General features: G+C 41.0%; 1 protein-coding gene across 3 annotated transcripts in view; it reads left to right on the forward strand.

Annotated features, from left to right (window-relative positions):
• Positions 1-17233, forward strand: part of NKAIN2 (sodium/potassium transporting ATPase interacting 2) — a 952120-nt gene that overhangs the window by 918818 nt on the left and 16069 nt on the right. For all 3 annotated transcript variants that reach the window (XM_077902211.1, XM_077902223.1, XM_077902217.1), the window contains exon 5: positions 6369-6429. In XM_077902211.1, the coding sequence (XP_077758337.1) occupies positions 6369-6429 (61 nt within the window). The remainder of the gene's footprint in view (positions 1-6368; positions 6430-17233) is intronic.

Below are 17233 nucleotides of genomic sequence, written 5' to 3' on the forward strand. Positions count from 1 at the left end.
ATTATTCTGGATATTGCATTTTTTTCAGCTCTAGATTTTCACTCTGGTTCTTCCTTAGGTTTTCTCGTTCCTTGCTGAGACTGTTATTTAAATTTATTTCAGATGTATTCATAATTGCTTGTCAAAGCATTTTTATGCGAGCTACTTTGAAATATTTGTCAGACAGGTAATTCTAACATCTCGTCCATCCAGCTCTGTGTTATCTTCCACTGATTGTCTTTTTTCATTCAGCCTGAGATCCTCCTTATTGGCATGGTGAGTACTTTTAAATTAAAACATGGATATTTGGGGTATTATGTTATGAGACTCTAGGTCTTTCTTAAACCTCCTGTTTTAGCTGGCTTCATCTGATAGACTTTGGCAGGGGAATGAGGGATGCACACTTGTCCCTGCCAAGTGGGACAGAAGTTCCAGTTCTCCACTCACCTTTCTTTGAAACCAAAGTTTAAGGAAGGGCTTCTCATGAAGGCTGGTAGACAGCGGAAGCTCCCAGGTCGCTTTGTCTGACACCGCGGATGGAGAGTCAGGATTGCCTTCATTACTGCTGGGCATTGGTGGAAATCCTGATTCTCCACTAGATCTCCTCAACATCCCCTGAGGAGGGTGTTTCAGGGGAGGCGTACCTCCTTACTACAAGTGAGGCTAGAAGTCTAGTTTCCCCACATGGTCTCTACCTGACATGAGGGAGAGGGCCTTCCTCCTTCCTCCCAGGAATGCAAGTCCAAGCTTTCTGCCTGACTTCTCAGATACTCCAGCATGCTGATGGGAGGCCTCTAACCTCCACCCCCCTCCCCGCCCCGCCCCAACTCTTTGCTGCTGTGGTTGAGGAAAGGGACTAGTTTTTTCCATGGTGTTTGACTAAAGGAGAGCTATTATTGTCTTAAAATGTTGTCTTACTAGCCTGGCCCTTTCCTGGTCCTTTGGCTAGAGAGAGCAAGCTTTTATTAGGGCTTCTGGATATGTGTCTACCAGCATCTCTGAGTTGTAAGCTCCTTCAGCTCCTGGTCCGGTATATATAAGATGAAAGAAAAATAAGGAACCCATTCCCATGTTGTTCCTTGGCTCTTAAGGTTCCTAGCCAGTCTACATTCTTTCCACTTTTCAGAATCTGCCTGTTTTATATATATATATATATATATATATAATATCCTGGTTTTTTTTTTTCAGTGGTAGTTAGAGGGCGGGTTAGGGACAACTATGTGTCCTCCAACTTCCTGGAAAGAGAAATTCAAAAGATAGTAATTTAAACACTAAGGTTGTTAAATTTTCAATTACTACAATTGGATCTTTTCAAATACTTACCAAAAGGCTTTGGTTTCCTCTTATCTATTAGCTTCTAAGTGAGTTTCTGGGACATGCAATCATAATTTGGTTTGTAGATACAAAAAAGAATTTTAATCTGATTAGTTATACAGAGAAAATATCATTTCCTTTCAGCCAGTAATGATATCAAGATGATATGAATTCCCTATCAGGTGAATTAGAAGTGAACAAATCTTATTAGATGTATCAAGGTGAAAAGATGAATAAAAATAAAAAGATTTAGGCTTAGCTCTGCTTTGAATGCCAAAGACTAAAACAACTAGAATATTTCATTTAGTATCTTATATATATAAGTGTTTGATGGTGTGTTTGCCTAGTATAATACCGCTGGTATCTTTCATTATTATTCTAGTTATCCTTAAATGAAGAACAAAATTAGATTATTTTTTAATATTTTATTTATTTATTCCTGAGAGACACAGAGAGAGAGAGAGATTGGCAGAGACACAGGCAGAGGGAGAAGCAGGCTCCATGCAGGGAGCCCGATGTGGGACTCAATCCCGGGACCCCAGGACCACACCCTAGGGCAAAGGCAGGCGCTAAACCGCTGGGCCACCCAGGGATCCCCAATAATTTTATTTAAATTCCATGTACTCGGATCTACTTTGACAACACAGGTCAGTGTTCTCTGATTTGTGCACCATTGCACCCTTACCCTTGTCCGAACTCCTCTAAACCAGGCTACTTGCTCCTCCCTGAACATAATCCACATCTTCCCAGAGTTTTCCTGAGTTCTGCTTGGAAAACATTCCCACCTTCCCCTTCATTATTCCCTCTCAAGCCCTCCAATCTCTCAAGCTGTATTTCCAAAGTGCCAACCCTGCAACCTATCTTGGGAACGAATTGCCAGTTCTTGGGAAACACTACACTTTAATTCAATCTTAAGGGATGAGTTAGAATTACTTAGAGGTGCAAACGGGAGTGGGGTAGTAGGGGGTGGGTAGATAGGGCATGCACATGCTTTGTTGGCAGAGTAGGTTAATGAGTCAAAGAACAGAAGGAAACCACGTCATATAGGTTGGCAGACGACCAACAGCTTACTATTGGCATCAATTCCAAGGCTAGGAGTGGTGAGAAATGAGACTAGAAAGGAATCTAAGGATCACGTTAGAAAGGATTTGTATTCCACAAAAAGTTTTCTACTTTATCAGTAGAAGATGAGGTGCTTCTTTTTTATTTTTAAGTTATGCATGACTTTTTAATCTTTTGGATGTGCATGGTTTTTTTTTTTAATTTTTTACTTAAATTCAATTTAGGTAACATTTACTATATTACTAGTTTCAGGGGTAGAATTCAGTGATTCATCAGTTGCATATGACACCCAGTGCTCATTACACCCAATGCCCTCTTTAATGCCCATCAGTCAATCACCCCGTCCTCCCACCCACCTCCCCTCCAGCAGCCCTCAGTTTATTCCTTATAGTTAAGAGGCTCTTATGGTTTTCCCCCCTCTCTGTTTCCATCTTATTTTATTTTTCCTTCCCTTCCCTTATCTTCATTTGTTTTGTTTCTTAAATTCCACATATCAGTGAAATCATATGTTGTTTGTCTTTCTCTGACTGACTTACTTCGCTCAGCATAATACCCTCTAGGTCCATCCACATTGTTGCAGATAGTGAGATTTTATTCTTTTTTTGGTGGCTGAGTAATACTCCAGTGTGTATCCATGAAGATGAGGGGCTTCTTAAGTGTATTGTGTAGAAAATGACATAGTTAAATTTGCGATTTGATACATACCTGAATCTGCCTTCATCACTTTTATTTCCATTGCTCTGGTATGGGGGGAGGGTCCCCAAACTCTCAGATGGAACTACAGGCTCTTCTCTGAACACAACCCATACCTCTCCCACTTGATGAACATAATCCAGAAAAGCAAGGTCTGTTTTACCTCCCCTCTACAAAAATACATATGGTGTTCTTCCAAGGGTGGGAATGAATGTGCTAATGCATGAAAATACAGAGTTTACTGTTTGTCACTTAGGAGGCATTCAAGGTTCTTCCTTCCTCATGACACTTAACTTCATCTTCCTCACACTATAATTATATGTGTATCCCAGATACATGATTGCAAATTCCTTGAAGATGGGACTGCCTCCCATCTAAAACAGTGGCTTTAACTAGGGGCAGTTTTGCCCTTTAAAGGACACATGACAGTGTCTGCAGACATTTTTGATTGTCTCAGGTGTCAACTGGATTGATTGTAGGCTATTACTGCTTAAGCATCCTATCATTCACAACAAACTCTACAAAAAAGTATTACCCACCCCAAATGTCAATGGTACCAAGGTTGAGGAACTCTGGCTTAGTTTGTCTTTGTAGTCCACGTAGCAGTTAGAGGAGTTGCACATTATAGGAAGCATTCAGAGTTGTTACAAATGATTTGAAGCCCCTTTTTTGTAGGTAAATTTCATAAATTGCTATGGAGTAAAAATTAAATTATAAATTTATCTGGTATTGGAAAATGGGAAGATAACAGAAGCTTATGAATCTTGATTAATTTGGGGGAAACTTATTTGCATTTGCATTTAGAGGTGACCAATTTAAAAACTAAAGTTCTCTTAATCAGCAAGCTTTTGTAATGAAATGCAGCAGGATTTACTTTTATATCGAAGGAGCTCCCCTGATAGTTAAAGAATGCAACTGAATACAATTAAAAGATCACTGGTAAGCAGAATACAATGCCTTGGCTGCATTCTGGGAGAGTAGTACACTTAATAATCCAGAATCTAGTGACACTTTAATGAGAAGTTTAAATTTATTGGCCCTGAATCTCAGAATTTATCAATGCTCTCTACCTAGATTTTCATTTAGAAGTAATGAAGTGATGAGTGAAAAATCAAAAGAAAAGTTTGTGACCAGGAAGAAGTTGCTTTATAGATAATTCAGGTAGTAAGTATTTAAAACTGAAAAGAGATAAATTATTGATAAATGGATAGCATTTAGCCAAGGATGTTAAGGATTTCCTGTGGAGGAAGGAAAGGAGCTATATAGGCAGTACCCAGGGGATTTAACCAAAACCACAGCCTCTTTAACTAGCCACAGTCAAATCCAAGTCCTAGTGACAGCATACCCTTGGGACTAGCCCACTCAATGATTAAAGCATTTCCATGGATCCTAGTGGATAAAAGATTAAGAAGGATTAGTATAGTCTGTTTCTTCGGTACCCACAAAAATGTTCAAATTACTACGTAATTTTGTTTACAAATCTTAGCTAAAGTCAAGTTTCTAATACTGCCCTGTACTCTAAAAATGAGCCTGTAAAAGCAATCCTGATGATTCTATTCTCTAAAGGAAAGAGGTCTTACTACCACTATTTCATTGCCCATAGCAAAACATAATTTACTTTTTTTAATAATTTATTTGTTTACTCATGAGAGACAGAGAGAGAGGCAGAGACACAGGAAAAGGGAGAAGCAGACTCCCTGCGGGGAGCCCGATGTGGGACTCGAACCCAGGACCCCATTATCACACCCTGAGCCGAAGGCAGACGCTCAACCACTGAGCCACCCTGGCATCCCTAGCAACACATAATTTAAAAAGAAAATGCTGATTTGATGATTTTTCTAAGATATGTTTGAAAAAAAAAAGAAAAAGAACTTAATATATTAGTGGTTTTCTTACATAGCTCTGTGTGCTGGTTCAGATACTACATGCAGGGGGAGGCGAACATTCCCTCTTAGCCAGGATTTGAAAACAAAAGCCCTTGAAAAATAAGTTGCAGTTTTTATCCTCATCCATCCCCCCTCTTGTGTGCCAGGATAACTGCCGTTTTATCCCATGCCAGTTCTCTCTGAAAGACAACTAGAATCTACCAAAATATGCTTTTCCTCCCTCAAATCTCAACTAGGGATTTTCTAAAGTTTCTCTTTTAACTGGACCCCTCTTTGTCTCCAGATAATACTGTGCTCTTTAAATACCTATCAGCGTACCTCTGACTTAAAAGTGTTCCACTCACATCTTCCAGAAAGATCACTGTCAGCTAATGGAAAACAACTTCATTAGGTTTCTCACAGGGGCTCCCTCTTGCCCCATGCCTTGGCTTCCTGCTGGAAGATGGCAGGATTTCCCAATGTCCCCTTCCCCATGCCAAATCGTATCCCAAATATTGTCACAGATGGTTAGTTCTCAGCCAGATCAATGCCTTTCTGAACTCTGAACTGTCGTCAAGAATAATCTTCATCACTGTCCCATGCTTTAAGGATTCCCCCAGACAGGAATGTTTTGAGGGGAAAAATTGCACTATCAGGAAATTATATGAGTTTCCATACTTTCACCAGCACTCATAATTCCAGTAAATAAATATTAGACTGATACAAAGGAATACAAAAGCACTCCACCTGAGGGGCTAGGCATCAAAGAACTTTGCTGTTCTCCTTAACGATTTCAGCGAGCAAAGACTTCTCTGACCATAGGCACCTATTTGCTGTATGTTTCAGAAAGGATGATGTGATGTGTGCAATCCCAAATTCAATGTCTTGTGATAGCATTCACCCCCATGCTTCTCTGTAATATGTCATCCTAATTGTGCTTCGTATGCTCTGGTTCCTGTTACTGGTCTAAATAAACATTTTTTTTTTTATTTACAAAGTGTCCGTGCAACATACCACAAACTCTTAATATTTTTCCCTCAAAACATTTTCCTGATAGTCGGTAAGAGTCCAATTTTAGAATCTAAGGCTCTTGGCTAATGAACGTAAATTAGAAGTTGATTGGCACAAGTGCAAATGTTATTCCATTAATAAATGACCATAATTGTTTTACGGAACCTAAAATAACTTGTTTTAGATTGCCTGGCAGTTAACAAATCTTAGACATAAACGCAGCTCAGAGGAAAAGAGAGCAATGTATTGATTTACAGGGAAGAAGATAGACATCACTTGAATCAAGAATCCACAATGGAGTCAAGATTTGGTCTGAGGAACCATCGTTTTGGAAAACTGAATCTAGCTTCTCATACACTGTCTGCCTTTGAAGCACCACTCCCCCAATGAGGTCCAGTACGGTTGCCTTTGCCTCTTGTCTAAAGCATCTTTGTTTTGTTTCAGCTGGCAGGGTTCATCTACGCCTGTTATGTTGTGAAATGTATAACTGAAGAAGAGGACAGCTGTAAGTATTAAAGCTCTATTCTGTTTCTTTCAAGTTCAAAGCATCTCCTTTACTGCCTCCTACCTACCTTTCCTACTTCTCAGACAATATCCTCCCAACACATCACTGGAACAGGGAATAAGCCTTTTGTATCCATCGGACTAAAGTGTTTTCATAAAAGTATCCAGCATATTGAAAAAATGGAGAAGCACCCATGTTGAAAACATATTTCTTTCATGTCATTAAAGGTATTTTTAAAGATATATTTCTCTTATAACAATTCCAGTAGAGAATAAAAAGGGGGCATGGAAGACGGAAATGATTTTTTCAGTGTGGTTAATGTGATGGTTTTCCTTTTATAAACCCTTATTAAGTATTGCTGCCGAATCAGTGTCACCCAGGAGTAAAATTCCCAGCAATCAACAATTTGGAATTGTTCCTAAAATTTTTAAGACTTCAGCTTAATTCAAGGAATGTGTTTCAGGAAACCAAATGTTCGTATTTCCTTTCTGTTACAGTTTGATGCAAATAGCTATAACTCTTTGTCAGAGTCTCGGCATTGAGTTCTATTGGGTGATCCAAAGTTTAGATGCTGGTGTCCTTTAACGAGCCTCAAAGTGGTTCCATTGTGTTTTACTCTTCTAAACATGGCAGATGGAAGGTTTCAATCCTTTCTCGCCCTCCAAAGATCTGAAATTGGAGGACTGGAAAAATACTACTATGCTCGTGGTAGTATCATGGGTACTTGCCTATGCAGCTATCTTTATTCTGAGGAAAAAATCAGAGTTGGGTTTTTTTTACCGGTTTCCAAAAATATTCATAATGATGGGGATTTCAAGACAGAGAAGATGAGATCCACTGCTCTGTACAGGATAATTTGAGGGAAAATTCCAAAGAGAAATATGTGTTTCTTCTTCACTTTCCAGTCATGCTAGAAAGGAAGAAGCAAGACAAACCATGAGAGACTCCTAACTCTGGGAAACACACAAAGGGTTGCTGAGGGGGAGGTGGGTGGGGGATGGGATAACTGGTGTCGGGCCCTGAGGAGGGCACTCGATGGGATGAACACTGGGTGTTATACTATATGTTAGCAAATTGAATTTAAATTTTAAAAATGAAAAAAAAAAAAGGGAGAATCAGTATTGGCTGACTGATTTACAGAAGGAGCTTTTTCAATCACAGTAATACATGATATAAAATCAGGAATATACAGTACATAGTTTATGTTATTTGTGTGTTAAAAGAAATGATGGTCCTTTCACCAAAAAAAAAAAAAAAAAAAAAAAAAATGTGTAACACTCCTCAGTAGATCAAGTGTTATGTCAGGCTTTGGAGATTTTAAGATTAGTAGCACACAAGCTTTAATCTCTAGGCATTTACCACATAGTAGGGAAAAACAAACATGTGAATGTATAAGTATAATAAAACTCTGTAGAGCATATATTGTAGGGGATAGAAAAGAGACCAGGAAAGAAGGACACTCTTGAGCATGATCTTGACAGTTGAGTAGATACTGTTGGGTAGCTGATATGAATATGGTGATCTGAGGCAAAAGATGAAAAAGCACCACGGCCTATCACAGCCTGCCACGTGGAAAGCAGAACCCCTGGGACTACTGTGGCTGAATTGTATCTGTATTTCCTGAGAAGACTGGAAAAGAGAACATGAGTGAGTCAGTAGACAAATGGTCATGAGGAGTGAGGAGTTTGGACTTCATTTTATACAGCATGACAGCAAATCAATTGGCAGGCAGTTTATGAAAAAAGAATAACATAATCAGAAATGTGCTTTAGAAAAATCAAATTGGTATCAGGATGAAAGAAAGACTTTGGTTGGGGGGACAAAGCTAGGGAAAGGAAGATTACCTAGGACATCATGAAAATGACTGAGCTACGAGTTGATGAGAGTCTGGACATCTCTGTATCAGAGATACGGTAAGTGACATGTGAAAAGGGGTGGTTCCTGGGTGATGGGTGGGTACTACGTGAGAGAAGGACCAACTGATTCCTGGGTTTCTGGTACGAGTGAATGACTAAATGGAAATGTATTTGAGGAAGTAGAATGGGGATGTGACAACTGGTTCTGTTTAAACACGTTGATCCAGGTACCTAATGAATGCACAAGGGAGGATATCTCACAAGCATTTGTCTTATGCACAAAAGCCTTATTCAAAGATTAGGAAGGGTAATAGATTATGGATTTTAAAATATACGGACTCCACAGCCTATGTGAGTTCATTCTAATACTATCATTTAGTGTCTTTGTGCCAAATCCCTGGTGAAGGGAAAGTCCAAATTTCATAGGGGAATTGAGCCATCTTTCAATCTATAATGTTTGATTTCATTTCACAATGATGTCAGCGCATTTTTATTTTCAGAAAATACTGACACACCAAATCTCCTGGACAGATAATCAGTATCTCTCCAGGAGAGTGCCTCCCAAAGGGGATCTCAGAAATGCTAGCTTCATAAGATACATTGCTCAGAAAAGATTCCAAAGCCAAGGATGTCAGATACCAAAAATTTAGAGTGCACATTTACATATTAACAACTCTGGGGGTTTTGTGGCAAAGTAGATTTTATTTTTCTAATCTACAATTTTGTATCAACCATACTACGTTGGGTGAGCCCAAACGCAAATCAAAGGGAGAAACTAGACAGATTTTTACAGTTTCATGATGCTCAACAGTTCCGCAGAGAAAACACAAAAACATCATACAAGGTCATTAGGAAGGGTCATGGGGCAGAGTGAGAGAGCAGAACTTTTGGCCAAGCACCTTTATTATGGTTTCCTCAGAAAGGAATGGGCAAGGCAGGGGAAACAGATTTAGGATTGGCTAGCTAAGTTTGAACTTGTGTTCCCTGTGACTATTAGCGGATATAGTCTGGGGGCACCTAAAGTCTCCAGATGGTTTAGGCGAGCCAGGGTTGACTTGGGAATAACCAGTGGTCATTTTGTAGGTGTTAAAGCATCAATTTATAGAAACAGAGCCAGTGGTCATTTTGTAAATGTTAAAGCATTAAGTTACAGAAATCAAAAGTGGAGTTAATATCCCAAACATTTGAACCCAAAACCCATTTTCATAAGAAATCTTAATAGTCTAGAGAATTAGAATTCAGAGTTTAAGGAATTCTGACCTATGTCAAGGTTTGGCCAAAACCATGTAAATCCAAAGGGATATGAAATCACAAATACCTTTTGGAAGATCAGGTTTCTATTTTAAGCATCTAATGAACTATTTTCAAAAAAAAAAAAAAACTCCAAAAAATAGTGCCTATATTATGTGTACTGGACCATGACCCCTTATCTGCCTTTCTCTACAAATTCCAAGCAGCCTCCTTGTAAACAAGTTTCCAATTTTTAGTCTTTTTTGCTCAGTGGTTTAGATATGAACTACTTATTTATCTGTATAGCCAAATAGACTGATACTCACCTTAGGCATTCATGGGACTTGTAACCAGTCTGGAGGAAGTGCTAATTTGGGCCAGTTCAGTGTCCAGTTAGGTCCATTACCTGTGGTCATTTACACTCAGAAGTACATTCCAGGTATTTGTCGAACACGGTGCTTTGGATTGATATTTCCCCTGCAGTACTGTCTGTATACTCACCTACTGATACCGCCTAAATGTTCAAGAGTAAAAAAGTTTTGAGATTTCTGTCTAAGTTTTGGTAATCGTATTGCAGAGAAAAAATTATTTTGCTCCTTCAAAGCATTCTGGTTTGGTGAGGAAAAAAAAAAATGTTCTCAGAAAGTAAGGCCTGAAGAATGGGAGAAGTTTAGTGTATATGTCAACAGGGAAGGGATCTCGGGAAATGTCCTTTCTTCCCTGCTACCGAACTGCAAGGAAGCATTGGATAGCATAGGAGTGGCGGGAGGACGTGTTAGCCACCTGCTTGCCAAATTAGACAAGGTTTCATTCCTGGGAGCCTCGTGATGAGCAGGGGGTGGTTTTAGTTCTGTAACTGTGCTGAAAACCCGCAGTAGAGAGACAAGGGCCCAGTTTTGGAAACTGGAAAATTAAGATATGTACTCTTGATGTCAGTATGAAACTTGACCGGCTCTGTGCTTCATTTGGATACTTCAAGCCTCGGCAGCAGGTGTAGCCAGGGGGCTTCAGAGGCAGAAGCCTCCAGGGAAACTGTGGAAAGGATTCAGGCTCCAGAAGCAAAGTCTCCCACTTCATTCCACGAAATAGCAATCAGTCATCCGTGAGCCAGAGGGAGTTAGACCGTAGGCACACCAAATGCCTGAGAATCTTTGTTTTCCTTATTTCTCCGTGTAAACTGTACCTCATTTACTTTTGTGAAGCCCCAGCTTGATAGATAGGTAGATAGAGGATAGACAGGTAAATAGATAAGAAAGATAGCTATGCTTTAATACAAAGATTTTGTTTTTTGGGGGGTTTTGGGGGGTTTTGTTGTTGTTGTTGTTTTTGTTTGTTTGTTTTGTCCCCAATGAACTAGCTCAGACCTTGAAGTTGACATCTCTGACCTTTCAGTTATAGAAGCCAGAGGCACAGCGAGACAGGCCAGCTGGCCGGGCCAACTCGCAGGACGCCACTGCCATCTCCTGTTCCTTCCTGGAGATAACAGCAGCCCGGGGAGCAGAGCCTCTTCCTTAGAGCAGGAAGATGGGGACGCTCCTGCCCCCATGCACTAATCGCCTAGAGGCTGCAATACCAAAATACCATATTGGCGGGGGGGCGGGGGGGGGGGCTTAACCAACATTAATTGATTTTCTCACCGTCCTGGGGGCTACAAATCCAAGATCAAGATCAAATTATGGGCAGGTTGACTTCTCACTCTGTCCTGATGGGACCCTTCTCTCGGTGTGGACATGCCCCTGGCATCTCTTCCTCTTCTGACAAGGACGCCAGTCCTATTGGATCAGGGCCCCACCCTTATGACCTCATTTGCAATTAATTGCCTCTTTAAAGGCCTTATCCCCAGATATAATCATATGGGGGGTTAGGCCTTTAACATATACATTGGGGGGGTGGATTTTAGTTCTGACCATTCCATATCCAAACACAGACACACACACACACACATACACACACACACACCCTGTGGCTCCAGGACATTTGAGAGTCCCTGTGAGGTGCAGATTGAGGCCAGCAGTGGCCGTTGACCCATGAAACGCTTGTGGGTAAGAGGCTCCAGGCTGTACTACTTCCCACCTCCCACCCTCCGGGCCCCACGCTATCTAAGGAGTTCTTGGTCAGCACCTCCTGCCTGGGTGTGGGGTGATCTACCTTCAGATGAGTCGCTCTTCTGCAGAGAACAGGCTGGGAGCCTGCTCCAGAGGGTGTGCCTTGACATTGAACCCTATTTGACTGAGGCAACCATTGTTGCGTACTTTCATGTATTTGTTCCTGAAAAGGCAGCGCTATTTCTTCGGAGGAAAGACTTCCTCCAGGAGAGCAGGTGACCCTTGCTGCGCTGTCTTTGTGGCAAGGCCCTTCCCTGTGTCATCTGTTGCCAACCACGCTGAGTTTTCCTCGTGACCTCCAGTCCTTTCTATTCTCCTCGACTTATTCGCTTTTACAATATTCTGTGAAAGGAATGAAATGATCCGAGATTTTCGGTCTGGCATGCTTTTTATGATCTATGTAGCTCTTCTCTGTCTTCATTCCCTAGCTCACCTGCACCACAGTTGGATGTCCACTTACAGCGATAGAATGAAAAACTTCTCTCTCTGCCTCATTAGTGCTGTTAGATGTGACAATTAAAAGGAAGATGTGCAGCCATGGAAAATAGCACCAATCCAGAACAGAAAAAAAAAAAAAAGAATCATATGATTTGTCCATTTGTATTATGTTTTCTCATAAGCCTTTTATTTCATAGTTAAACTAAAACTGAGCATCGGTCCTCGAGAAAACGAATCCATGTGTCTAAGGAATCGCTATCTTTTCTAAAAGAGATTCGTGTATTTGCAAGTGTCATTAAATATTCAAATGACCTCTAGAAAGATACAGAATTTCATTAAAAAATAATATCCTACAGGGACTTATTTTGAAAAAAAAATATCGAAAAATGAATTCTAGGTGTTTAAACGTATGGATACACTCAAGCGCAAACCCGCCAGCCAAGAGGAAATGCATAAAACCCTGTCCTGAATTCTCTAAATTCAAGCAGCCTTGGGATAAAAATCACAATCGATTTATAGAAACCTTCATTTGAAAAGCAAACCACAGGAAATTATTCACTTCTCTGAGGCTAATAATTTTCTGTTATTTTTGTTTGATTTTTCTTCTAAAGGCTGCTGGCCTACACTTCTGTGTATTGAACTTCCTTCCATATGTTTTGATCATTTTTCCAGTTTGTCAGGATCATTGAGTTTGGAGGTAATGCTTTGAACACAATCACACACACTCCCACTGTGGGGGGAGAGAGTAGTGGCAGCAGGGAGGGGTACTACCCCTTTAAAAAATATTTGTTTCTGGGGGATGCCTGGGTGGCTCAGGACATGATTCTGGGGTCCTGGGATCGAGTCCCACATCGGGTTCCCCATGAGGAACCTGCTTCTCCCTCTGCCTGTGTCTCTGCCCCCCTTTCTCTGTGTCTCTCATGAATAAATAAATGAAATCTTTTAAAAATAAAAATAAAAAATATTAAAAAATAAAAAATAAAATTAAATAAATAAAAAATAAAAATATTTGTTTCTCCCCATTTATAAAGAAATGAAAATCTACAGAAGAATGCATAGAAAATACAAACTACAAAGAAAAGAAAATTAGAATGACCCCATAATTCTGAATTTTGTTTCTCCATTAACATTTCAATGTAGTATATGGTTCCTAGTCCTTCCTTCCTTCCTTCCTTCCTTCCTTCCTTCCTTCCTTCCTTCTTTCCTTCCTTCCTTCCTTCCTTCCTCCCATCTCCCCTCCCTTCCTATTATCTATCTATCCGGTTGATAGGGTCATTCTATACTTTTTTTTTTTTTTTTTTTTGGTAATTTAAACTTTCCTTCTTGTTATTTACAAATCACTCCTCAAACATAACCTAAGGGGTAGGCAATTAGCAGCTCAAAAAAAGGCACCAAATTCTTGGGTATCAGATTGACAGAGTTCTGAGAACGTTGTATCTGCTTTACTTTTGGAGTGTCATACTCAAACCATCAAATGAGAGAATAATATATCGTTAGTATGGTACTGTTTTATCATCTCTATAACATTTGTTTTGGATTTTCAAGGTAACTGAGGGAAATAATCTTGTCCACGTCTGCTAGCCTCCCACAAAACCCAAACTTGCCATTTCACTCCCCATTTCTGAGTGGAATCACCTATTATTAAAGCCTGGAGCCCCAGATTTTGAATGCTACTAATCTCTAGCTATGCCGCACGGGGTAAAAGATGTTACCTTGCTCCTTCCTCAAGCCCCCAAAACCTCAGAAGCTCTGCTTTTATTTAATTTTACAACTATTGATTCTGCTTGAGAGTCCTTTTGGACTGAGAACACGGCAGGTTTTAAAATGATGGAAAACTGTCTACCACACCATTCCAACACCTTAATTTTGTAGGCTCATAAAGATTAAATGACTTGCCCAAGGTCGCTGAGCTCATTCGTGAACTTCTGACACCAATACTGCGTATACTGACCCCCTCGGGATGAGGGACTATTAGTCAGTGCCCTCCAGGACCACACCTGTCTTGACCACTGCTGTATCCTCAGCATCTAGCCCATCTCCAACCTGGAGCAGGACTCAATAAGCATCTGGGAAATAAATGAATAAATCAATCAGCTCTCTGCAAACGCCTCTTGGACTATCTGGAAACTGATGGGGAAATGTGACATCTCCTTAGACCCCAGTTTATTGTAAGTAAATGAATAATCAATTATATAATAAAGCACTTTTGTCATATTCCAAGCAAATGACAGGAAGGGGTGGGCTGGAGACATGCCGCCATATGTAAAAAATAAAAGACTGAATAAATGATCAAGACCTGAAACAAGTGCTGACGTATACATATGCCTCCTGTCCATCACACCAAGTTTCTCTCAGAGGCAACAGCATTCCCTCTCAGTGAAATACACAGTTTTGTATTTCACTGTCTTCCCCATTAACCAGGACGGCTCTCTTTTTTTCCTGCCAACTGTTACATTCCTCCCTCTTGTGGTCACTGAAGGGAAAATACATGAGCTTCGTTTCTAACCATGAAATTTCAGGTGGAAGTTGAGTCTGATTCCTCAATGGTCACTCCTTATTTTCCCCTTTTGCTCACTATGCCCCCTCCATTATACCCCACTGCTTCCCACTTATGCCCACACACATACGTACTCACACTCACATCCACACACCCTGGCACATGCACACACACATGTAACCATCTTTAAATAAATTTCATGTCCCCGAGTCAAAGATGAAGGGGAAGGAAACTGATTTATTCCCTACCCTCTGTTGATTCAGAACAAACAGGACCTTGTTTCTAGAGAATCATGTCGAGGTGACAATATGCATAGTGGCAAAAAGGAGGCCCTTTGGGGTGTGATAAAGGAAGTGTTCCATGCAGAAGAGATTTCTGGCTGGGAGAAGTGACATTGTCTGGTATTCTTCAGGTTGTTTCAATCAGCCGCGATGGAAAAGAAAGCCAGCAAATGAATGGAAGGAGAAGTGGGGACATTTACAGAAATGATTAAAAGAAAAACCTTCCAATTTGATGACTCCGCTTCATCTTCCAGTTCTGCAGGTCGCGGCCCCCCTGTAATGGACTCACACATCTCTCTGTCCTCGCATTGATAATGACATGACAAAGAAAGAGGCTAAGTGGCAGGAAAATGGCATGCTTTTAGCACCACAGTGTAGATACACACGCTCACAAAATAAAGTTGCTGGGATCCCACAGCCCCATCTCGAAAAAGAACAAATGAGAACAAGACAAAGCGCCGGCCCAGGACACCGAGCACTAAAAGCCCTCCAGAGCCTGCTGGTCAAGAGGGCTCCACATTCAACGTTCGCCTTTTGATACGTGATGCTGGCAGGTGCCCACTTCATTATGTCCAATTGTGCTTGGGTTTGGGAAGTGCCTAATAGAGACTCAAGGCCAGGCTTAGCTCTCTCCCCGATGGCAGGAGGACAAAAAGGCCCGCAGCACTGGGGAAGGCCACCAGGGATGCCCAACGGAAACATCTGAGCAGAGAGCAGCCTTACACGGAGCCTCTGAAAGAGGGCCTTGGACCTAAGTGAGCAGAGGGCTGACCCTCAGGCCTGCGTGACATTTGAATGAGGCTGAGGTCGCTGCGGAGGCTTGGAGGCTGGGGAGGCCTCCACGAGGATGGGTTGGCATTGTGTGGCAGCAAGTGAAGGAGAAACAAACTCAAAGCTCGCAGGAGGTGAGGTCTGTTTAAATAATAGAAAGTAATTAGACTGAAGACAAAAATCAGCGATGGCATTTTATAATTACAATTAATTTAAAGGTTAATTTCCTTTGGTGCTAAAATCTTATTTAAAACATTTACCAGGGAAAGAAATTAGGATGTTGCTATCAAGAGGCATAGCGTGCTTCTGGGAATCCAGGCCTATTATCACTTGAAAATTAGGTTAGGCCCAAAGTGGGAATTTCAATTCATTTTTGCGTATAATGGATGGTGGTCAGGCTCAGAGTCAGTGGGGTTGGCTGGGGCAGGCGGTGCAAGATTTGCATATTTGGTTTGTTTGTTTATGGGATTAATTGCAAATGTTTTCCAACAAAGGATCCTGGTTTATACATGAACAATCCTGACATGAGAAAGAAAATTGGATATGGATTGCTTGCTGCCTTTGTAACTAATGAAGTTGATGTTAAGGAATTCCCAAAAGCAGAAAAGCAAAGGGAAGCACAGAGTCACATCCTTGCGCCTTCGTCTCGGAAGTGAATTGAGTCGGGGGGACGGTGTTTCTTGCGGTTGGCTCCAAACCTACCAATCCTACTCCCCACTCCCAATTCCCACATTTGTTTTCATCACCCTGTTTTCCAACTGGAAACCGTCACATCTTAGGTTCCAAATGCTATGTCTGTGTGTAAATATATAAGTATAAAATATGCATATACTACACAGACTCCACGGTATATGCATAGACTACTCAGCAGCTCATCTCCCTGGAAACTTGCTGAGTAAAATTAAAGTATCATAGTATTAACAGTCAGAGAGAAGTAATTCCTTTGCCCTGATTTTTTTCCCATTCACTCTGCCTGGGTAGATTTGCTCATTTTAAATATTTTATTGCTGCCATTGGTCTGTAAACTCACCCCAGAAATATGGAACCGTGCAGGATCCTAGAGCTGTGAGCAGTATTAGCAATCAGCTGCTTTAATCCCCTCATTTTACAGTTGAGGAGAGGGACCCTCAAATTGACTTGCTCTAAATTAAACAGTCATTTAGAGGCAGACCTGGGAATTGAACCCAAGTCTCCTGGTTTAAATATACTTTCCACATCGCTTCACTATGACAATCAAGATAGATTCTTTCAACACATATTGATCAAGTAACCGCTCTTTGGTTGGCTACGTGTTAGTCACAGGGAACCAAGCAGATCCCGCCTTTGCCTTCATGATGGTTAGAGTCAAGGATGCAGCTCACGCAGACACCCACCGTCGTTCCTGATGAGAACTCAGGCAAAGGGAGGAGGCGGCGTGGTGGGAATGCATCCCCGTGTGCCTCGGCCAAGTGAGAAGACTAGAACATTCTTCCCCGAAGAGATGACATTTTGGCTGAAATCTAAAAGATACGTCAGGGACATATGTAGAATTTGACAAAAATAGGCGCGCCTTTGTTCAAGGGGACTACTTCCCAATCCATACTGACCCGAATGTACACCATAATTCACACAGGAATAATATTGTTT

The sequence above is a fragment of the Canis aureus genome, chromosome 1 (genome assembly GCF_053574225.1).
Source record: "Canis aureus isolate CA01 chromosome 1, VMU_Caureus_v.1.0, whole genome shotgun sequence".
NCBI classification, from domain to species: Eukaryota; Metazoa; Chordata; class Mammalia; order Carnivora; family Canidae; genus Canis; species Canis aureus.